General features: G+C 51.4%; 1 protein-coding gene across 3 annotated transcripts in view; it reads right to left on the bottom strand.

The window, feature by feature from the left end:
- Window positions 1-23,743, bottom strand: part of NCK2 (NCK adaptor protein 2) — a 132,821-nt gene that overhangs the window by 16,292 nt on the left and 92,786 nt on the right. For all 3 annotated transcript variants that reach the window (XM_061211280.1, XM_061211281.1, XM_061211282.1), the window contains one exon: window positions 7,208-7,917. In XM_061211280.1, coding sequence (XP_061067263.1) covers window positions 7,208-7,917 — 710 coding nt within the window. The remainder of the gene's footprint in view (window positions 1-7,207; window positions 7,918-23,743) is intronic.

The raw sequence follows: 23,743 nt of genomic DNA, 5'->3' as shown, positions 1-23,743 counted from the left end.
TTGGTAGTGTATATATGTCCATGCCACTCTCTCACCCTGTCACATCTTACCCTTCCCCCTCCCCATATCCTCAAGTCCATTCTCTAGTAGGTCTGTGTCTTTATTCCCGTCTTGCCACTAGGTTCTTCATGACCTTTTTTTTTTTTTTTCCTTAGATTCCATATATATGCGTTAGCATACTGTATTTCTTTTTCTCTTTCTGACTTACTTCACTCTGTATGACAGACTCTAACTCCATCCACCTCACTACAAATACCTCCATTTCATTTCTTTTTATGGCTGAGTAGCCTCTTCAATAAGTGGTGCTGGGAAAATTGGACAGGTACATGTAAAAGTATGAAATTAGAACACTCCCTGACACCATACACAAAAATAAACTCAAAATGGATTAAAGACCTAAGTGTAAGGCCAGACACTATCAAACTCTTAGAGGAAAACATAGGCAGAACACTCTATGACATAAATCACAGCAAGATCCTTTTTGACCCACCTCCTAGAGAAATGGAAATAAAAACACAAATAAACAAATGGGGCCTAATGAAACTTAAAAGCTTTTGCACAGCAAAGGAAACCATAAGCAAGACCAAAAGACAACCCTCAGAATGGGAGAAAATATTTGCAAATGAAGCAACTGACAAAGGATTAATCTCCAAGATTTACAAGCAGCTCATGCAGCTCAATAACAAAAAAACGAACAACCCAATCCAAAAATGGGCAGAAGACCTAAATAGACATTTCTCCAAAGAAGATATACAGATTGCCAACAGACACATGAAAGGATGCTCAACATCACTAATCATTAGAGAAATGCAAATCAAAACTACAATGAGATATCATCTCACACCGGTCAGAATGGCCATCATCAAAAAATCTAGAAACAATAAATGCTGGAGAGGGTGTGGAGAAAAGGGAACACTCTTGCACTGTTGGTGGGAATGTAAATTGATACAGCCACTATGGAGAACAGTATGGAGGTTCCTTAAAAAACTAAAAATAGAACTACCATACGACCCAGCAATCCCATTACTGGGCATATACCCTGAGAAAACCATAATTCAAAAAGAGTCATGTACCACAATGTTCATTGCAGCTCTATTTACAATAGCCAGGACATGGAAGCAACCTAAGTGTCCATCATCGGATGAATGGATAAAGAAGATGTGGCACATATATACAATGGAATATTACTCAGCCATAAAAAGAAATGAAATGGAGGTATCTGCTCTGCTTTCTACATCATCTCCCTCCAAACAAAAGGGATTTGGTCCTATTTACCTTCTTTTACCCATAATATAGCAGAGATGAAACTCCATCCGTACACACTACTACTATATATAAAAACAGATAACTAACAAGGACCTGTACTCAGTACTCTGTGATGGCTTATATGGGAAAAGAATCTAAAAAAGAGGGGATACATGTATATGTATAACTGATTCACTCTGCTGTACACCTGAAACTAACACAACATTGTAAATCAACGACACCCCAATAAAAATTTTTTAAAAGTTAAAAACAAAACAAAACTCCATCTAAAGCCCTTCATAATAAATGATAGCTTTGAGGCTGAAATTCCACGATTCTCAAGTGCCTTCTGTATTACTGAAAGGCCCGTTATTCTTTGCCTGCTAGTTCCGTGCTCTGTTAACAAGATCTGTGCCAACACGGGAGCCCCGAGGTGGAGCTCGAGGTGGAGCTCGCAGAGAACGGAACCAGCAAGGCCCCGCCTTTGGGAAGAACTGGGAGCCACACCTTTAAACGAGGCCTCGGGCAGCTTAGGGGTCCTCCAGGGGCCCCAACAGAAAAGAGGACACACTGAGCGGGGGCCACTATTGATTATACTCTAGGGACTAGCTTTAGATAGGACTCGTGGCTTCTTCACTGACCCCAGTATAGGGCACGGGGGTTTGCATCGTGTTTGGTTTTTTAACGTCAAGTACTGAAGAGCCAGTCAGGGCTGACGAGGCAGGGTTCTGAGAATCAGGTGACGAGGAGTGAGCTCTTCTTAGAAAAGTACCCAAACGAAATGATCTTTGTGGCCCTTCCAGGTTTAAGAATTAAATATGCTTGAGGTGAGAAATATTTTTAAATATCTAGGCTTAAAACTTCCATCAGGTCCTGGGTCAAAAGCCTGACAATTAAAAACAACATTATGTTTGCAACCGGAAAGATGCGTACAACAGGCTTTTTCTTAACATTAACGAATTTATGAGGAAATATCTAGGGATCGTGGTGTCAGACCATGGACTTAGGAAGCTTGTCAGCAAGTCTCTGCAGGAGGGAATTCAGGCCGTGCTGCTCATCTTCTGAGCTGTGTAGGGAGCAGCCCTCACTCTGCCCTGGCTCTGAAGCCTTTCCCATCCTCTGCCAGAAACGCGCTGCAAACACAGCTGGCTTGTCACCAAACTCTAAACAGCTAAAAAACGAACAGAAAACACTTTCCCCGAGATGAATTCCACTCAACAAAACCTAACGGTCTACATAAAATTAAGCCTTATGGTAATTATAATCTTCACCTTTAAGCATCTTTATATTTATTGGAAATGTAGTAGTAAGCAGAAATGAGTTTGAATAATTGCTGTAAATATGTATAAAACCATGAAGATGTCACAACAGGAACCAGGGGTTTTCAAAGTGTGGTCCCTAGATCATCCACATCACCAGAGAATTGCTAGAAAGGCAAATTCTTGGGCACTTTGTGGGCTGTTGGGACCAAGCCCTCCAGAAGCTTCTGACACACCGGCAGTTTGAACACCACTGATCTGGAGAGATGGAGTGATGAAACTGCCTGAAAACAGGGTTTTGGTTAAAAGTTCCAATTACTGTAAGAAATGCAATTTGAAAAATATAGCAAGGAACTATGCTAATCCTTCTATTCTGTTTCTCCCTGGCCAAATAATTTTAATAGATTTTTAAAAAAAGAGTAAGAGATGAGATGAAACCCAAATAGACTGTGAGTGTGGCCAATATATACAGTAAGTTATCTTTAGCAAGTCTTTTCACACGTGAATGTGCTGTATGACAAAAAATTAGTATCTAAATACTACTGTCGGACACAATAAATAAGGTGAAACAGATGCTCTCTTTGGGATCCTTAATGTTTTACAGAGAAAAATGCCTTCCTATACCACAGGCTGATGCTTTGCAGACCTCATCCTAGTTGTAACCTGTCACTTTCTATAGTAATGGAAAAAATAAAACACTGACCACTTACAGAGCACACAGAAATCTAGTAACTGGTTATTCTTCATCGTAAGTACAGCTTCCTAACCATATCCACAGGATAAGACTGAACAAATATATAAGGATTTACGGTAAGCATCAGAAGGCAGGTAGGAATTTTGAATTTGCTAGATTTAATGAGGTTTGGATTAGCAGGTGGAGGTATAATGGTTAAACATGGAGAATAAGAAGCCATACCGTTTCATCTTTAGCTGCTGAGGATAAATGACAATTGCAGATGAGGGAGGAGAGAAAGGGAGGGGAAGAGAGAAGATGAAGAAAGAACAGTCGATATTAAGATTCAGGACAGCAAAGAGAGCCAAAGCAGGGTGGTCCCGTTCATTCACTGACTGATAAAACATGTCTAACAGATACCTCTGAAACACTCAGCATATCACTGACCCGGGATATTGCAGGATATGCCAAAGTTTTGCTTGTTTTTCTGAAATATGCACATCCCTCCCTCCCACCCCCCCGCATCCGTCCCCCGCAAGCACAGATTTCCCAGGACTCAGAGCTGGGTATATTTTTACTTTTCAAAACAGAAAAATATGAAATATTTTTAAATGCAAAATATCAAGCAAGAGTCGAGCTTATTTATCTTGGAATCACTCAGGATATTTTAAAAATGCAACACATCTTGAAGATGCACTCTAAAAAAGCCGTACTTACAGGGGAATCACAGGTCCTGCAGTGACCTCAACCAAAGGCGAGCCCTGGGCCCAAAGACCACAAGGAAGGAAAGGAAATTAAATGGGGATGCTTCTGAGTCCGGCAGGAACGCTGACCCAGGAGCTGTGCAAGATTATGAAGCTAAGGGCTCACACCGGCCTGGCGGTGGCTTTGGAAGCCAGGCTCTCACCTTAGAGATGCCAAGATGAACAGAAAAAAAGACAAAGCAGGGGAGGAAAGGAGATGGGGAGACAGTGGCAGGAAGCAGAGGCAGTGGACAGAGGAAAAGGAATAAGCAATGGACTTGTCCAGCTGTACGTCCGGACGGTTCCTCACAGCTGCAGACAACAGCTGAGGACAGACAGGCTATGAGCAGGAAGACAGCGCAGCTGGCCTCTCTCTTCTTAGGAGAAGAGCAGCGACACGCCTGAGTGTCCCTTGAGCATGTCTTTGGCACAAGGCAGGCGCACGAACAGCAGAAAATGCCACATCACGGCGAGTTCCATCAGGACAAGCAGCCCTGCGCACCCTCGGGCCACCTGGCAGCCTTCAGCCCAAGCCAGTGACACCGTGGGTGCAGAGCTGACCAAGTCCCAGCAAACAAACCCCTTCCTCTGCCCCGGGAATCAATGGCCCCAGCACACGATGAGATGTCGTAGCTTGGTTTTCTAAGTTAAAACAGAAGGAAAAAAAATCTGGAAAGGCTCCCATAAAGAATGGTTAAAATAAAATATAAACAATTAATGTCTCAATGATTTAGAAAAAGTTAGCTTTTTCTCTAATAATGCGAGACAAATGCGACACTGAAGCTTCTTCAAGTTCTGGGATGGAGGCCAGATAAAGCCAAGTACCCCTCCACCTCCAAAAGGACTCGGTCCCGAGATCAGACAGTGACCGCTGCCTGCATGTGTTTGTCCCACGGAAAAGCGACAGGTCCTCCCTAAGCCAGCGACGCCTCTCCACCTTCTGCCAAGGACGGTCCCCTACCCCAGACCCGGAAAGAAGGACATGGGGCACTGTCTCCACACTGGGGGGCCGCTTTCGCCCCTCTCCCTTCTAAGACGTCTCTTCAAACCCAACATTCCTAAATCAAGATGATACTCCTCGACTCTGGATCATACCTGTCCCTTGATCACCTCCTACTGTGATCGGGTTACCGGTGCTTCCTCTGAGTTTCTCTCAGGAGGGTTGGAAGTGCTCCGGACCCGATCTCTGAAGCCTCCGCCCTGATCTGTGCACGGAGCTGACCTCACGTTAGAACAACTTAACGTGATGTCCTGCCAGAAACCACCAACTCTGGATAAGAAAAGCTCAGGGATATCATATGATATTTGTCTTTATGGTATCGCTTATATGTGGAATCTAAAAGAAAGGTACAAATGAACTTATTTACAAAAGAGAAGTAGAGTCACGGATATAGCAAACAAACTTATGGTTACCAGGGGATAAAGGGGGTAGGGCTAAATTGAGAGAATGGGATTGACATACACACACTACTATATATAAAACAGATAACGAATAAGGACCTAATGTATAGCACAGGGAACTCTACTCAATACTCTGTAATGGCCTATATGGGAAAAGAATCTAAAACAGAGGGGATATATGTATATGTATAGCTGATTCACTTTGCTGTAGACCTGAAATTAACACAACACTGTAAATCAACTATACTTCATTAAAAAATTTTAAAGAAAAGCTCAGCATTCAGACTTCAGATGCAGTTAACGTTCAGGCCCTGTGCGCTTGCCGAAGCACAGGGCAGGCGCCGCCGTCTCCACGACCTGCCGCCACCATCAGGGGGGCCAGTTTCCACCACCATCACATCTGCCCCCCTCTCTTAAGGGGAAAATCACTTCTGGGGCCTCGAACTCCTCCCAGATCAGTCAACAGGAACCTTGACTATGCACTTACTTATTGTGGTATCAACCTTTTCAGAAGACAACAATTACAGTACATAGCACGAGCTTACTAGTCTTACAGGTTGCGTTTAAAAAATTAAACCGGGACTTACCTGGTGGCACAGTGGTTAAGAATCCGCCTGCTAATGCAGGGGACACAGGTTCGTTCCCTGATCCAGGAAGATCCCACATGCCGTGGAGCAACTAAGCCCGTGCGCCACAACTACTGAAGCCTGCACGCCTAGAGCCCGTGCTCCGCAACAAGAGAAGCCACCACAATGAGAAGCCCATGCACTGCAACGAAGAGTAGCCCCCGCTCGCCACAACTAGAGAAAGCCTGTGTGCAGCAACGAAGACCCAATGCAGCCAAAAAAAAAATAATAATAATAATTAAAAATTAAACTGAAGTCTGCAGGAACCAATACAAAGTAATTACACTGGACTCTATCTTCAAAAGTCTCCTTTTGGGGGGACTCACTCGGAAGGTGTATTTGCAGGGATCATCAAAACGGTTTAGTAGTACCTCCACAATGAAAACACAAAAAGGCTAATTCCTGTGACACAGCCCAGTTCCCCCAGACGGGCTCGGCCACACACCTGAAACACAGACCTCTGAATTTGTGCTGGAAACCAATTTGCTCCAAGTCGAGGGGCCTCATGCCGCCGACTCTGCTCACACACACAAACTCCTCTCTCTCAACAACTCTCTTTTCCCTTTCCGTTCTCTTCCTAAGTGCTTTAAAAGCTTTTCAGAGATAAACTCAGTGGTGCCTGAGGCAGAGATGTACTGAGGATTACACGGCTTAAAAAGCAAAACCAACCAACCAACAAAACCGCGTCACTGCTGTGTCAGAAACCGGGTGCCCGCCTTGCTGAGAACATCTGATGTGTCTCAGATCCAGAGAGGAAACAAGGTCAACCGCCAGGGCTGAGACGGTGTCATTAACAGGGGGAAACCAGGGGAGAAAATGACATTTGAGTCTGCACGACAGAACAGGGGTGATCTGAGTCAAGAGGCAGCAAACCTTCAGAAGCTAACAACACACTGTACTTACCGTGCCATCTGCAAGAACGCACCTCCCGGAGAAGAGGTGCAGCTGAGGCCGGGCAGTCCAGGCGGATTTCAGCCCAAGGCAGAGAGGGGGGTCTCAGGACACAGACCAACTGTGTTCATCCCTCTTGACATGAGCCCCAAATACCCTTGCTGTTTGAGGCCATTCACACACCTGAGAAGGGAATGGCACACGCACACACACACATCTCTCTGCTTCCTTCGAGCGTTCCACTCACCGAGGACTCTCTGTCCCTGATGAGCGGGCCGCCCTGCGCACACACGCACACGTGTACACATCACACGCACACACGTGCACACACACGGGCACACCCCTCTGCCCCCCCAACCCCGCACTCACCGAGGACTCGCTGTCGCGGACGAGGAAGTCGCCCTGCACGCCCCGCGCGTTGAGCGCACACTCGGCCTGGTGGCGCGTCACGTTCCCGTAGTACCACTCGCGGCCCGCGAACCGGCCGGAGCGCGCAGGCCCCGCGGGGCCAGAGCCGGCGTGCGGGGCCGGGCCCTCGCTCAGCACCACCACGTAGTTCTTGGGCACCAGGCCGACCTGGCCGCGCGCGTTGCGGCAGCGCCACCACTCGGGGTCGTTCTCGGGCTTCTCGATCACCTCCATGGTCTCGCCCTTGTCGAAGTTGAGCTCCTCCTCCGTGACCGAGCTGAAGGGATACAGCGTCTGCACCACGTGCAGGACCCGCGCGCCCTGGCCGTTGCTGAGCGCGGCGCTGGGCCGCAGGCTCGGGCCCCCGGGCGCGTCGGCGGCCGCCTCGTCCAGCTCCTCCAGCACGTAGTTGGACGGGAACCAGCCCACCTGCCCGTTGTAGCTGCCCCGCCACCAGCCGTCGCTGCACTTCTCCATGACGGTGACGCGCGAGCCCTTCACCAGCGACAGCTCGTCCTCGCGCTCGGCCGCGTACGCGAACTTGACCACGGCCGGGATGCTGAGGTCGTAGATGCGGTCGGCGCCGCCCCCGTTGGCGGGGAACTCCGCGTCCATGCTGGGTGTGGGCGATGCATCGCGTGCGCTTGTCTTCCTGCGGGTCCTGCCGAGGCCTGCGGAGACACGGCAAAGCTCAGTGCGGGGACGGGGCTCAGCGCGCGGGGACCCGGCATGGGCTCCACGCGGGCACGGGGCTCAGCGTGCGGCGACCCGGCAAGGGCTCAGGGTGGGGCCTGGTCCAAGGGGCAGCAGCTGCACCTGATATAGGACGGACTGGGTCCCGTGGCTGGTGACCAGCCAGTCACCAGCAGAGAAGGTGACAGTGGCTAAATGCCTAAAAGCTGCGAATTACCAAAACTGATCTCTCTGCTTTCCTCAAAAAACTGCTAGGGCACCAGCAAACCAAGAGGATAAAACAGTGTAAAGTCTGAAAATGATTAGAGCATCCCCGTGCCACTACTACAAAAGACAAAACAAAAACAAAAACAAAAACAAGGCATCAGGACAGAAGACGTCTTATGCGTTTTGGATGGGAAGTTGGACAAAATGAGCTTGCAGAGCCGCCCCAGCTCTCAGCACCCCTCAGGGCTGGCCTGCACTCAGGCCAGCACCCTCTCCTCCATCCGAGGACACTCAGTGCCCTCCCAGGGCCACCTGGCAGTGGAGCAGCCCCACTGGGCAGAAACCCATACCCCTCCTTCCTCCTGTTCTTTTCTTTCAACACTGCAGAGACTTCCCACAAGTTGTGATGAGTGAATTAGAAGAAAAAAAAATAGCCGATACATTAAATCTAAGGCAGAATTTTTCACATTCTGATTGAAAAACCACTAATGGATCAGAAAATCGGTTTAACGGGGTTGTGACCAGCCTATATGTATTTGCTGTCTTCTTTTTAAAAGGGAACAAAATAGAAAATCTCAGAGTGCATCAAACATAGAATTGCTGCTTCAGTCACATATGTGAGTCAGTGCTGAGCTATAATGTGAAAATTATCCCTTCCTGTGCCTGAGGAACACAGCTGGAAAAGCCCTAAGGTAAAAATGCTTTAACCTGGTTAAAATGCACGGAATTCCGGGACCTTGTAGAAAGTGAGCCGAAGGGAGGAAGGCACGTCGGCTCCAGAGATGGGGACGTGCCCCTGGACCGGGGGCCCGCCGTGCCGCTCACCCGCCGTGTCTGCCAGCTAAGTCAGTGTGGAGGTTTTCGTGGCATGGAAACTGTGGCCACTGGCAAATGTTTGTTTCTTCCTGAAAGGACACCAAAGCGCTTTTATGGGTAGCTTGTACCTCCTTCTCCCTTAATTCCCTGCAGTAAAGACAGCTTGGTCCTGAGAATTACCTTTGCTTCTACTCCCCTGCCAGGTGGGGAGGTCAGAGGAATAAAAGGAGGCATCATGATCGTGTCCGACCACGGAGAGTTGGGCGCTGGCTTCCGGAGCAGACCCACCTCAGGCTGTGTTCTCTGCCCCGGGACAGTGCTCTGCTCAGTGCCACCAGCAGAGCAAGGAGTGTGAGGTGACAGCACACCCGTGATAAGCGCTCATTCACTTGGGTCTTCAAGTGGAGACACCAATTCTTTTTTTTTTTTTTAATATATTTATTTTATTTATTTGTTTTTGGCTGCGTTGAGTCTTCGTTGCTGCGCGTGGGCTTTCTCTCGTTGCGGCGAGCGGGGGCTACTCTTCGTTGCGGTGCACGGGCTTCTCATTGCAGTGGCTTCTCTTTTGCAGAGCACAGGCCCTAGAGTGCCTGGGCTTCAGTAGTTGTAGCATGTGGGCTCAGTAGTTGTGGCTCGCGGGCTCTAGGGCGCAGGCTCAGTAGTTGTGGCACACGGGTTTAGTTGCTCCGCGGCATGTGGGATCTTCCCAGACCAGAGCCTGAACCCGCGTCCCCTGCATTGGCAGGCTGATTCTTAACCACTGCACCACCAGGGAAGCTCCGAGACACCAATTCTTTAAGCTAATGGCTTCTGCTGTTTCTTTTTGTTCTTTAGCGTCTTACTCAAGTGCATGGGACATGAAGAGTAAGCCGGGACACTGGACCAAGTTAAACACTTAGATTTCCACGTAAGAGTTAATTTGCTTTACACCTGAAAACATGAACCTCTCAACCTTTGATTTCAGAGCTAGGTGAGTTCAACTCTGCAGTGGCATGGCATTGTGATGATTCAATGGCGTCCTAATCCAGAAGGCACACAGGACAGTTCATGGAAGTCAACTTCCATCCAGAAGTCTCGGGCACGAAGGCCTTCAAACCTCCCGGGGCAGTCAGCACGCCGAGCAGGAATGGGCAGGCAGAGTGCAATTTTTATGGGTAACAAAGATTTCAAGAAATAACATTTAAAAATAACTCTCTAGGAGACCTTTCCAAATTTGTGAGCAAGGAAGCCTACTTGAAGAGCCAGGGAAGAGCAGCTTTTAGAATATTCATCAAGACGTAAAGGTGTCATCGCACACTACTATATATAAGATAGATAACCAACAGGGACCTACTGTATAGCACAGGGAATTCTACCCAATATTCTGGGATAGCCTATATGAGAAAAGAATCTAAGAATGAAACATATGTATGTGTATAACTGAATCACTTTGCTGTACACCTGAAACTAACACAACATTGTAAGTCAACTATAATCCAATAAAATTAAAATATATACTAAAAAAAGGCGGAAAGGTGTCAAGATCAACAGAAAAGACAACGGCAGACCTTACGCCTCGTAATACGTCATGGAAGACACTTCACCACTGACTTATGAACATACTACTTTGTCTGCTTTTTTCAAACACAAAACAATTTAATTACTTCAGCCTTGAGCTCCTTCCAGGAACCTTCCTAGACTCTGGGGAGAGTGACATAAGACAGGCACACTCCCTGCCCATAAGAGAAGCTTATATGTCTCTATCAAGACTGGAACTTTCTACATACAAACACCCCTGGAAAATTAACCTGTTTTGCTCTAACATGACCTAAACAGTCTTTGAGGCAACTCTGGGCTGGGGTCTTGGGGGTAGCACAGCAGAGTGACTGAGAGCACAGCCCCAGCAGGAATCCCGAGTCAGCCACTAATTAGCTGTGTGCTCTTGGGCAAGTTACTTAGTCTCTCTGGGTCTTAGTTTTCTTACCCTAAAATATGGACAACAATGGCACTGGATCAGTCTGTGAGGGGGGCCATAACAGACTGGGGGGCTTTGACAACAGAAATGTGTTTTCTCATGGTTCTGGGGGCTGGAAGTCACAGATGAAGGGTCAGCAGGGCTGGTTCCTTCGGAGGCCTCTCTCCCTGGCTTACAGACGGCTGCCTTCTCACTGCGTTTGCATTCTGTGTCCTAATTTCCTCTCCTTACAGGACACCAGTCATGCTGAATTAGGGCCACCCTAAGAAACCTCATTTAAACTTAATTACCTGTTTAAAGGCCCGATACAAATACAGTCACACTTTGAGATTCTGGGGGATGGGACATCAACACGTGAATTTTGAGGGTGGACAAATCAGCCTAAAACAGGTACCTAAATTCAGATTACACATATAAAGTACAGAACGTGCTTTATGAATGACAATTATTACTCTTACTAACTGGTGTTGAGCTGGGTGTTGAATTTCTTTTTTCTCAGGTATTTTACCAGGAGAGGGTCTAAGTCCTCTCTGAACACTCTTGGCCGTGGCCCTATGTGCCAAACGGCCACCCAAACAGAAACTTTGCCCGTCAGGCGTTTGGCACCTGGGAAACATTGTCTTATGGGAGCAGAGATACATGGCGGCTGGTGCAGTGAAATGCAAGAGGCAGGTGTGTGTCAGGGGCGGGTAGGGAGGAGCCCGACCTCACTGACATCTACATGATCTGAACCTCACAACGGTCCTGTGACAGACCAGGCTCCCCCCATTTCTGCAGATGGGGAAACCGAGGCTGAAAGAGACCAGGGAACTGGCCCAACACACGCAGCCAGTGGAGTGGCACAGACAGACCGTGATCCAATGAAAGCCTATTTAATCCAGAATCATCAAGAAACACAGTTCCGTTAGAGGCTAGTGTGAAGCGTGATGGCAGATGCTCATTACTTGTGTCATGATTTCCATGGGCAAATGCAATCAGGGCTCTGAAATGGGGTTTCAAGATCCCCTCACGCACCCTCCCAAACTGTGATGAACCCTTCCTCTGATTCTAGGGAATGAAATGGGCCCTGTGTGTCCGGGTGGAAGTGGGGCTGAGGTCACGGAAAGAAGGTTTGGGATAAGAAATGCATCAGGAGCAACAGGCCAGGGCCCCAGGACAAGTTTTGGGGCGGCTGGGGCAGGCTGGAGGGGGCGTCGGGTGGAAATGTGTGAATAGAACAGAGTCACCTGGGTTGTTGACAAAGGCTCTCCCCGTTTCCTCTTCTTCCCCAGTTCTTCCCTGACCCTGATTCTGCCCAAGGCCAGAGCCTGGGTGGATGGGGCCGAAGGGCTGGGAGCCCCGGGGAGCCCCGGGAAGCAGCAGGAGGGAGCAGGAAGGCGTCAGAGGGAAGGGGACCCACCCACCAGCAGCCAGGGCGGCCTTTCTGAATGAAGACAACCAGGTGAAGGGCTCCGGAGAGTCAGGCGGCCAGGATCACAAGGACGTCGAACGAGCCGGCTCTGGAGGTTCAGGACCCCGTCACCTCCCCCTGCCTGGACCTCACCCGAGGCCACGTGACTGCCGCCGCGTGCCAGCTACGAGATGCCAGGTCGGAGGGGACAGAGACCTGTGTGTGAGCCCCAGGCTCTGGACGGCCTTGGCGTCCAGGCTCTAATTCAAAGGCAAGTCCGTTATCTTTTAGGGAAGGAGGCAGTGTGGGAACTCCCCTGCTCCCCACTTTCTCTGCCTGTGTATTTCCCCACATCTTCTGCTTTTTTTTTTCTTCGTTCATTCAAGTCAGACCACCTCCTTCCAGTTGTATCAAAAACACAACCTGACTCCAATGTGTGTTTTGATTTTAACAAGGCTAATGTGATTAATTTCCTTCTATGATTTCACATTTTTCCCGACAGGAGAGGCAAGAGCCTCACACCCCTTCTGCCAAGTCCCAGCCCATCTTCACCTACTAAACAGTAACTAACCAGGACCTGGCCCACCAGATGCCCTCGCTAACCAGGGCTTCCGCTCGCCCCCTCTCTGGGCCACATTTGGGAGAACGCGCTTCCCGGCCCTTTCCAAGGCCTGCTCCCCAGGGCCAGAGCGTGGATTCCGGGGCAGCCTGGGCCGCAGACGGAAGCACCTCCCAGAGCAGCTGGCCATGCTCCTCACCACACCCCGGCCTCGGGTACCGACCATGTGGTGTGGGACACCCAGGCGGCTCTGGCCAGGCCGCGATGGACGGACCGAGGCCCGGGGAGCACGCATGTGTTCACAAGATCTAGGACGAATTCAAATGGTGTGCTTCTCTTTTAGTTCCCAAGTTCATCGTAAAGTCCTCCACTGTACAGAATGTGGTGTTTGGACGTTTTGCTGCAGGTGTTGATGCGGCCCGCACTGGGCCCATCACATCATGGATGAGGATATGGAGAACGCGGACACCAGGAAACCTTTCCTACTGCCAGCACGTTGCATTCGGTGATGTGAAGCAGCTTTTTTCCCGCAAAGTTACGACTTTCTCTAAGCTCGTTCAATAATGTATAAACTGCCATACCTTCCACGAGGAAAGAACGAAGAAGGAATGGAAATCACTATTTAAAAAAAAAAAAAAGCAAGATGCTGTCTGACGTGGCAGGTGCTCAGGGGTGCTCAGGATTCTAATGTCCACCGTGAAGACCAGGCTCTGAGAAGACCTCAGTTTCCTTAAATCTACGATCATAAAGTTGTGCTATTTAAGATGGAGAAGAAATCTCAGAGACGGGCTTGCTCATCTGTGTTCTGGTTGCTGCTGCGGGGAGCAGGCTGCCTGGGAGGGGCACAGAGTCTACTCTCCCCGCCCCCAGCAGCTCTAGTGAGCTGTGCCCCCCACCCTGGGGTCCCAGGCAGAAGCCTCTCCGCAGCTGCCCCTGGACAGTCGGCCGAGGGAGGTGGCGGCCGAGCTCCTCAACGGGGCCACGTCCACAGTCACCACATGGAAGACCAGCCAAGTGCTGTGCAACACACTTTATCTGCATTTAACAACCGTATAAAAAAATAACGTGTGCCGGGCTTCCCTGGGGCGCAGTGGTTAAGCATTCGCCTGACAATGCAGGGGACACGGGTTCGAGCCCTGGTCTGGGAAGATCCCACATGCCGCGGAGCAACTAAGCCCGTGCGCCACAACTACTGAGCCTGTGCCCTAGAGCCCGCGAGCCACAACTACTGAGCCCATGTGCTACAACTACGGAGCCCGCGTGCCACAACTACTAAGCCCGTGAGCCACAACTACTGAGCCCGCGTGCCACAACTACTGAAGCCCGCAGGCCTAGAGCCCGTGCTCCGCAACGAGAAGCCACCGCAATGTGAAGCCCGCGCACCGCAACGAAGAGTAGCCCCCGCTCACCGCAACTAGAGAAAGCCTGTGCACAGCAACAAAGACTCAACGCAGCCAAAAATAAATAAAATAAATAAATTAAAAAAAAATACGCGTGCACCATCAGGAATAGGCATTTGATTCTGAGCAGACAGCATCATTTTAAGTGGTAAACAGCTGAGTTGGATTTAAAGGTAAACTATGCTTTGAAAAAACCTCACATTTACTAAACTTAAGGATTTTTTGAAGGGCCACCGTTTAGGATCAATGCAGTAGTTCTCTCTTGCTTTAATCTGTTCCGCACCCTCTACGCCACCCCTCTTCAACAGAGTTCCTCTCTTCTCGTGGTCTCAGCAGGGCCCATCCCCAGGACTTGGAGCAGAGCTCCCCTTGCAGTCTGGGGCGGGGGGAACCGGCTCTCAGAGTCAGCCACACCCGCAGGCGCCTGTGTGAAGGAGAGGCCCAGAGACAGAGACAGAACCTGGATGATGTGAGTTGAGCCCGGGAATCCAACCACACTTCCCAATGATGTGAGCTAATCCCTCTTTAAATTGTCCTCTTCTTCCTGTTGTTTGTTTTCTTTAGCTACTTTTGAGTTGATCTCTGTCACTTCGATTAAGGGCTCTGGAAAAAATAAAATGACCCTCCCCCACTCTCGCTCCTCTGCTCCCACCTCACCTCCTGAAATACGCCAAACTGGTGAGCCCCACTCAGAAAAGAGGTATGCTTGGGTGAGTACGCCGCAGAAAACAGAGCGAAAGTTGGGGAGCCCCCACGCTTGTGCGCGGGGGTGAGCAGACACAGGCCGTGCTTCCTAATCCCAGAGCAGCCTGGGGTTGAATATTTACCCCAAGAGCCCGCACTCGAGGTCTGTGACTCTGGGAGGCACGGACGTTAGGCCTAAACGACCGAAGCCCCCCGACCTCGACTTCTTCTCTGCTCTGCATGGGGACCCAGGGCCACCGGCCCCATCAGAGGTCGGTCTCGGAGGACCCCCCCAGGGCAGCCCGGAGAGCGACGGGCCGGTCAGTGTAGAGCATCTCAGACCCGGCCGGGGCTCAGGCCAAGCAGACTGGGGCGTGGCTGCCCCAGGTGGCACCTGCCCCTCCTGTCACTCAGAGGCGCAACCGCTGCTACCTGCTGGACGTGCGAGCCTGGGGGGAGAATGAAGAACGTGTGGAGAGCAGGGGGGGAACCAGGCAGGGGCCCAGGGAGGGGACGGGGAGGGAGGAGCAGAGACGCGTCCGGCGGAGGCAGCATGACTGGCGGGCAGGGCGCAGAGCTGGCCCATCTCACCCTCGTCCCCGCGTCACTGCTGTAAGATACTGTACGTGGCACCGCGCCTGCCTCACTGACAGGGACCGGGTCTACTCGAAGAGGAGGACACCCCACTTCCCAGCCGCGTCCAAGACGGAGGACTAAATGCAGCCCTAGGCGTCCAGCTTCGTCCTCCCTGGGCTTGCACGCCCAGCGGGTCGCACCTCGGTCACGCCTCTGAGTGAGTGGCAGGAGGGGCAGGCGCCACCTGGAGCAGCCGGGTGATGGCTCTCGTGCCCAGGTCTGAGACGCTCGGTACTGTACAGCTGGTCCCCGGGGACCGATTTCACCCGCATGAAACCGCAGCCCTGCGGCTGCCGCTGCCAGGACCACATCAGCGCCAGCAAAGCAGACGCTTGCCCTGTAAGGTCCTGACAACAAGCGCGGGGAACGCTTTCTCCTGACGGGCGGGATGTGCCAGAACCCAGGGAGGTGAAGGGCTGAGGATAAAGTCGGGCCAGGAGCCTTTCTCCCGCTAGCAGCTTAAATCGAGCTTTTGAAGATGAAAACCACTGTCCTTTCCTAAAGAGGAGTCAGCCTGCTGTACGGCCTGTGGGAAACACCGGGGGCTCCATGCTCCCCCCCGAAACTGCCATGAACCCAGGGGTTTACTTCTTTATTCCTAGGCATGTGCACCTTAGGTGCGTACCCCTCACCCTACAATGAAACGTGCCCTTATGTGCTGTACGGAACCCCCAAGTTCAGGGAGGGGTGGTCCAGGATGGGGCAGGGGGAGGAAGGAGCCTTCATCAGATGGATGGGAGCTGCCACCCCTGTGGCGGATCCACACGGCCCGCATCGGGCCGCCAGCTGGCCGAGGGACAAAGGAGCCATTCACCATCCACGTGCCCAGATGGTCCCCTTTCCAGCGGGCAGAAGTGCCAGCAGCCAGCACAAGACGGAGAGGCATTGGGGGCAAAGGCTACCATCGCACGGGTCCACGGGTCCAGGGCCCAGAGCCGGAATTGCCATCCCTGCCCCTAAGAGAGCCCGTTCCCTTGTGAGCAGGCAGGCAAATAACATGACAACGTGTAAGCCTGAAAAACACTGGTTTAGAAGCACAGCATGGTCTACCAAATGCTTATTTCAAATGGTAACACGGATGCTAGTGAAAAGAAGTTTTTAAAAAACTGTAATTATAAATTGTAACGAAAAATACATATTCAGTACCTCTCAACACACATACCTGCTGCATCAGCACAAGCATCTCTGAATGTGCAGAACGGGGGTGGGAGTGGGCCGCGGACGTGCAGGGATTCAACGTGACCTTCTGAAGCACCACGCAGTGTCAGCCCCTGGCAGAGGCTCACAAGCGCAACTTTCTGAGCCCACGCCTGCTCAGCAAAATGAAACATGGTAACAAAAGAGAGCGAGTAAAGGGACGACACACTGGTGGGTGCGAGGGGCTGGCAGACAACTGGACCCCAGTTCTGACCCCGCTCCAGGCCCGGCTCCTGCCCCACTGGCTTGTGGCCTTGGCAGTTCTGGACTCTCTTCTCCCGTTTCTGCATCCGTAACACGAGGATGTCAGTGGCACTGGCGGGGCGGCTGTGAGGGTCCAAAGCCTGAGGAAGGGACCGAATGCAGCGTCTAGTACACAGCAGGAGCCACGCGACTGTGGTCGTGGTGTTTACTGCTATCATCGCTCCATAAATTGTTTTCCTCTCTGGTTGAGGGCCAAGGTCCGGTGGAGAAAAGAACAGGTGGTGCTTTCTCCACGGAGATGTGCACGTGTCTGTTTTCTCCCTAAAATGCTCCTGCGGGACAGCCTGACCTCAGTCCTGCTCTCTGGGTCAGGAGCAGCTAAGACACGAGGGCCCCTCTGAAGAATCTCAGGAGAGGATGCTCCTCAGTGCAAAGCTGGCCTTCAGTAAGGAAGTGAAAGAGGCACCCCATCTTCCAAGGCTGGACAGAAAGGCTTCCGGGACCACACGCTGCTCTGGACAAGGCGAACGCTGGTTACTAAGAGGCCAGGCCCCTGCCGGCTCCAGGAAGGGGTCCTGATGTAGCTGGGCTCGGCCTCCAGGCCCTCGTTCCCGGATGGCTTTTGTGGCAGCGCCCTGCCTGGGCCCAAGGCCTGCTCCTGGCTCTGCTGTGAAGCACCTTGTTACCCTGGACAAGTAATTCAACGTGCCTGATTTTCATAGAAAAGCTGTGGACCAGGTTATCTCCAGAGCCCCTTCCAGGATTCAAGAATTCTACACAGAGAGCCCAAAGTGTCGAATGAACTTCACTTTTTAAACTTAACCGTACATACTAGGCTACACAAAAACAACCACCGAAGAACCGTTAAGTGGCCCTTTTGGATCCTACAGCCAACTCCTGTCACCAGTGTTTGGCTGAGCATGTTGGGCTAAATATTACAGGACGGGTCACTTTAGATCAGTGCCTAAGGACCCCAAACATTTCACTACCAATTCACACTCCACTATGAACACCCACTTGTAAATTTTCCAAGCTAGACACGCAACTGCTTTGCTTCCTGAAAAAAGCCAAAACTACAAAATCAATGGAGGTTCCCTGCAAACAGCCACCCCAGGATGGCTGGCTTCCAGGAGGAAACACGGGCAGACCCCCAGCCCGAAAACTCACCAAGAGCTGCCCTCCAGGTGGCTTCCCAGCCGTGAGAAGCACAGGGGACAATCTGGATGCTCACAGAATCCGTGAGTTTGGAAGCAGAGAAAGGAAGTTAAGAGCTGAGAGAGAGGGACGGCAGCCTGCAGGGGCTGATCAGGGCAGCGGCTTGTGGACAAAGATGATGTGAGCAGGGGCTCAGCGAGGAGGAGAGAAACACTCTGCCCACTCGAAGTCACTGATGCTCGACAATTAGAGCCCCGCCTCACCTGGGTCAGGTGAGCAGGGGCCCTCCCGTACAGAGAGCAGCGGTGGGTGCAGGGTGGGGGGCTCGGGGGAGGAGGGGCCTGGTTGGCCTGCCAGCAGCCCCAGAGGCTCTGCAGTCAGCACCACGGCACCCGTCCTGAACAAAACCCCCTGCACCCCACACCGGCCCCCGGGGACAGACATGAGCGTGTAACAGGGAAAAGGAACGTTTGAGACATATGGATGAGATCTAAAAATGAGTGCAGGCCATATGGGGAAGCACAGTTGGAAACACGGAGAGAAGATTTTACTTAATTCTCAGCATCTGTAGTCCACGTTTTCTCTATTCTAAAACCGAAGGCTCCCACTTGAGTAACTTTGAGTCAAGAAAGGCTGGTATCGATGTTCTTTAGAAAAACGATAATTTTAATAAGAAGCAACCCAGGTGCCAGTCGCTGGGAAAGAAACTGGGAAATGCTTTACATGGTGTCCTTGTCCTTCCTCAGGGCACGAGGGGCCCGGGGGCCGACGCGTCTGGCTTCAAGACCGCGTGTCACCGCAAACCTGCTTCTCCTCCATCTCCCGAGAGTGTAGACCCCTCCTCCTTCCCCATCCCCTCTCCTGGCTTTTCTCCCATTAGCATTCTTTTGAACAATCTGTCTCTATTTTCTCTCTAATTATCCTCCCACTAATCTGTTGTGAGTTGTTTTACGTTTCTTGTTCTAAATACTTGGACACTTACGATATACGCAAACAAATCCAAGTTTATTTTGGGCGCTGGCACCACAATCGCTGTAGACGTTTCCACAGTCTGTGGGCATTACATTTGGCGGGTCATTTGTACCGTGAACGATCTCGCAAGACAGAATTCTAAAGAGTTCTAAGTTATGCCACATAATACGTAATTCAGGTTCGTACAACAATAGATTATACAACAGAGACCGAAAAGGTCAACCTCAAATGTTAAATGCAGCTCTGAAAACCCAGAGTCCCTGCTTTAATACGGGGAAGAGATGATAGTTTGGAGAAGCTGGACCTTTAAAATCAAATTGAGATCTGTCAATCTTCTTCGCATGTTACATACAAACTTTTCATGGGGCGTGGTCTGGCTCTGCACTTTAAGTGAGAAAAATGTACTTGATACTTTTTGTACTGATTCCTTAGACGGTGACTGAGTTTAGGAAGTATGTTTAAGTGACATGTAAAAAGACTAACGGTAATTTTCTTATTCTTTGTGGACATTCAATCTAGAAAACCAAACTACTTCTAAGACAAATGCACTCACTATAAAGAATCAGCTTCTCCTCTTCCGGTTTATACAGAGCATCCTGACCGCTAAGGAACTGGGAGGCATGGACCAAACTCACTCGGCAAAGATCCTTTCCAGCACGTGTCGCAATCAGGCGTCCGCGGAAAGGGTAGACGTTTCGGGACTGACTGCCTGGTGACAGTGGTATTGATGCCAGGAAGAAGTCACCTGTGCAACCTGATTTTGATTCTACGTGTGTAGAAATACTTAGCAAACAGATGCAAATGCCAACAGTGATTATTTCTGGGTGATAAGATCACAGGTGATTTATGGTTTTTTCTATCTTCCAATTTTTTTTTAATAAGTATGCCAGTCTTCAATGAATAGTTTTATAAAAGACAGGCATTTCAGAGATGACAATTCTGAGGACTACCTGAGTGCAGAAACCCGTGTCACACAAAGAGCCTGTGAATGGCAAAGATGGCTGAAATCTCACGCGCGCAGACCCCCTGAACATGCCTGCTGCCGACACAACTGCTGCCAAAATAAGCATCGATTTAAGGAAAAGCAGGTGTGTTCCTGGGACATTCGGCTTCTGAATCATTTTAATTAATGGCTCCTGCTCCCCTCAATATGAAGGAAACAGGCAGTTATTGATAAGTGAATCCCCCAGGGCCGGGAGAAAACGATGCTCATGAAGTAGCTGGTCCCCTCGAGTCCCAGGGGCTGCAGCAAGGGTGAGAGAAAACCAACCCAGCCGTGCAGGTGGGACCAGGGAGCGACTGGATGCACCAATACCGATGCCAAGCAGGCAGCATTCCCCTCACCCCCCAGGGCTCCCCGCAATCTGAATCCCCAACCCCCGAGGCTGACCAACAATAGCAGAGCTTGAGGAGTCGGGCAGACCTGCTTTGAATTTCAACCCATCACTTACTGTGTGTTCTTGGGCACACACATCCCTTAACCTCCGAGTCTCATTTTTTTCACGTGAAATATAAGGATGTTATTATATTCCTCTGAGGGTTATTGGGAAGATTAAACAAAAAGGTGTACAGGTAGGCAGCACCAACGAGGCACACAGAAATCATTATTACTGCCTACACACTGGAAAATGCACCTGACAACAGTCCCGGGTCTCGGGTTGAATTCTTCTGCTGCATTAAGCTTTCCCTTTGGCTTCGGGTGTGACGTGGGTGTCGGGAGCACAGAGATGGTGGTTACGGAGCCCGTGGGTCCCAGGCACCGGCTGGCACAGGGCCTCCTCGGGGCCTTCCTGCCAGGGGAGGGCTCGGGGGCGGCTGTAGAAAGTAGACGGAGGCCAGGGACCTGCCCCTGAGACCACAGCGGAGCGGAACCTTGGTGGAGGAACCTCCCAAAATGCCTCAAACGCCAGGGCTCCCCTGCAGGCCGAGACAGAACTGTTTATACTGGTCAAAAACTAAGCTTCCCGTCAGCACAGCCCGTATGTGACAGCAAAAATCTGAATTCTGTCTCCTGAAGTTGAGACTCATGCCTGAAGCGTGAAACATTCCCACCGAAGGGCCTGCCATCAACTCCAACGCGTCTCGTCATCACAGCCCAGGTTCTCTTCCTACTTCCCTAACCCTCTGGTCTTTCTGCTGGTTGTTCATTCAGGCTGGAAACCCTTGAGTCACCTGTGACTAACCTGCTGCTTCACACCCAGTTGGCACAGAGTTCTGGGCCTTCCCTGCGAAGCCCAGGGCTGGTGACATCCCCTGGGCCACCCTGAGACCTCGTCCCCAGCCTCCTGCTGACACACTGGCACCTCCACTCCCACCCCAAGGACCAGGATCAAGATGCCTGCCATACACCCTGATGGCCACCCCTCCGTCCACCACGGGGCAACCGCTGGGGCTCCCCTTTTCAAAAGCATCAGACCTAATGATGGGGGCCTCCCCAGTGTGGGTCACCCAGGGCCCTCAGTGCCGCCGGCTCACTTACTGTCCTCCCACATGCCCCCTGCTCCCAGCCTCTGCCTTTCCCTCCACCGAAGCCCAGCCCCGAGCATCCTTCACGTGAAGGATTTCAGTCTCAACCATCTGATGAGACAAGTGGTCCCTTGTCCCGCCCTACAGACGCTGCAGCTGAGGCTTTGCGGCTTCCACGGCTCGCCCCAAATCGCTCAACCGGCGTGTGGGCATGTGCCGAGCCTGGATTTGAAAAGACCCCAGCCTCACCCTCCTATGTATGCTGCTTCCGCAAGGATAAGAGAGGCCCGAGTGGCCCCATCCAGCCGCTTCTGGTGGGCCAGGAGGGGCAGCGCCACTGTCCTAATGACCCCCGCGCATCTGGGCCAGTGTTACTCTTCCAGGTACATCACAGGCTCCAGAGAGTCAGGGGCTGAACACTGCCCGCCGGATGAAAGAACGTGCAGCCGGCCTCCCCCGTCTGATCCACACACACCCTGTGACACGGTGCTGATCTCGACAGCACGTCTGCATCCCTGTTTCAAAGCCTTTGGTTATTGTTCCCAAAGGTCGCTCAGCGGGGAACCAGGTGGCTTAGAAGGATTTCCAAGGGACGGAGCGAGGGAGGGACGCCTCCAACTCAGCCTGCGACAACCAGCGACTACAGCATCCATCACCCATGGCTCATCGGGACAGACCGCCTGCCCTGCTTCAGCCCTACTGGGAACGCTTCTGATCACAGCAAAGACCCACAGTCCTGCGGTGCCGGAAAGAAAATCCCCCCACGGCCTCACCAGCACGGAGGCTGGAGCCCATCTCTCGCCCCATGTCTGTTGTAACAAAAATGCCTACATCGAACTGGCACAGAGCAGCCTGGGCCGGTCCAGCAGGAAGCAGGGTTCCCTCACCTGCCTGCCAGTGATACGGAGGGAACCTGCTGGATGATTACGGAAAGTTCTGAGCCAAGTCCTGGGGAACCGTTCTGAGGAAGAATCGGTTGGCACATTCACACCCGGTGGCAACCTCGTGCGTCAGGTCCAGTCTCAGCAGGTCCTCGGCGATCCTCTGGCCTGTGAACGACTGATGACAAATGTAAGGCCCTGCGGCAGCGCAGACGCCCGGAGAGAGCAGGAAGCCCGAGGTACAACCTCTCGCCTGCTATGGTCCAGCATCATGGCCTGGGGTAGTCCCTAAGCCACTCTATGTCTGCCCGTTTGGTTCAATGTACAGGTAAGCTGTAAGAACAGCACAAAGGACGTTATTTTCCCTGAACTATCTGAGAGTAAGCCGCCAGCGTCCTGTCCCATCACCTCAACACCTGGTGTGCATCTCCACACACAAGGGCATCCTTCCTCCTCCACACAAAACCGGGACGTTAACACCGATAACACGATTACTGTCACACTCAGACCCCACTCCGGTTTTGCTAGTAAGGCCCTGGTTTTCATCTGTAAAACAGGGAACCCAGTATCACTAGGATTCCCTCTAACATCCTAGCTGCTTATCTCTGTGACGCAGCCCTATCAAACACCCACCCAGTAAGCCCTGATATTCAACTTGGTGAAAAAAACCCAAGTTCAAGCTAAAGGCATGTGACCCGTCTCCGTCACAGGCCTTCTCTCGGGGAAGACGCTCAGTCAACCGTACACAGATATGCCTTGAGGAACCCTGGGAACTTCACCCCCAGGAACCGCCCCTCCCCGACCAAAAGCATCAACCCAGACAGCGCAAGGGCTCTTTTAGTTAGTGAGCACTGGTCCCCTTCGGTAGCCGCTCTCTGCTCCCAGGTCTGGCTTGGAGTCGCAGAGGTGGGGACAGGTCCTGGAGCTCATCACCGGCAGGTGACTAACTGGCCTCAGGCAGGGTCGCACTGGGGCCAAGGCTAAAGCAGCAGCCGTGGGGGCAGCTCACTTCTGGTTCCACATGCCGCAGGAGGTGGTCAGCGAAGGATGTGTGTGCCTTGGAACAAACCCTCCACGGGCGGATGCTAACAGGTTATAAACGGAACCGTAGCTTCCTGGGTAGCCCAAGTCAGCACCTGGGCCTAAGGCAACCATCGCGAAGACAGTTAACCTTCGGGGCTTCGGCGGGTTCCAGCTGCTGTCGTCAAGTGGTGACAAAAACTTCAGTAAAATCCCTTCCTGGGAGCAGCTTCAGTAAAATCCCTTCCTGGGAGCAGCTTCCC

Source organism: Eubalaena glacialis, chromosome 14 (genome assembly GCF_028564815.1).
Source record: "Eubalaena glacialis isolate mEubGla1 chromosome 14, mEubGla1.1.hap2.+ XY, whole genome shotgun sequence".
Lineage (NCBI taxonomy): Eukaryota > Metazoa > Chordata > Mammalia > Artiodactyla > Balaenidae > Eubalaena > Eubalaena glacialis.
The sequence above is the reverse complement of the archived record's forward strand: the minus strand, read 5'-3'. Positions and strand labels throughout refer to the sequence as shown.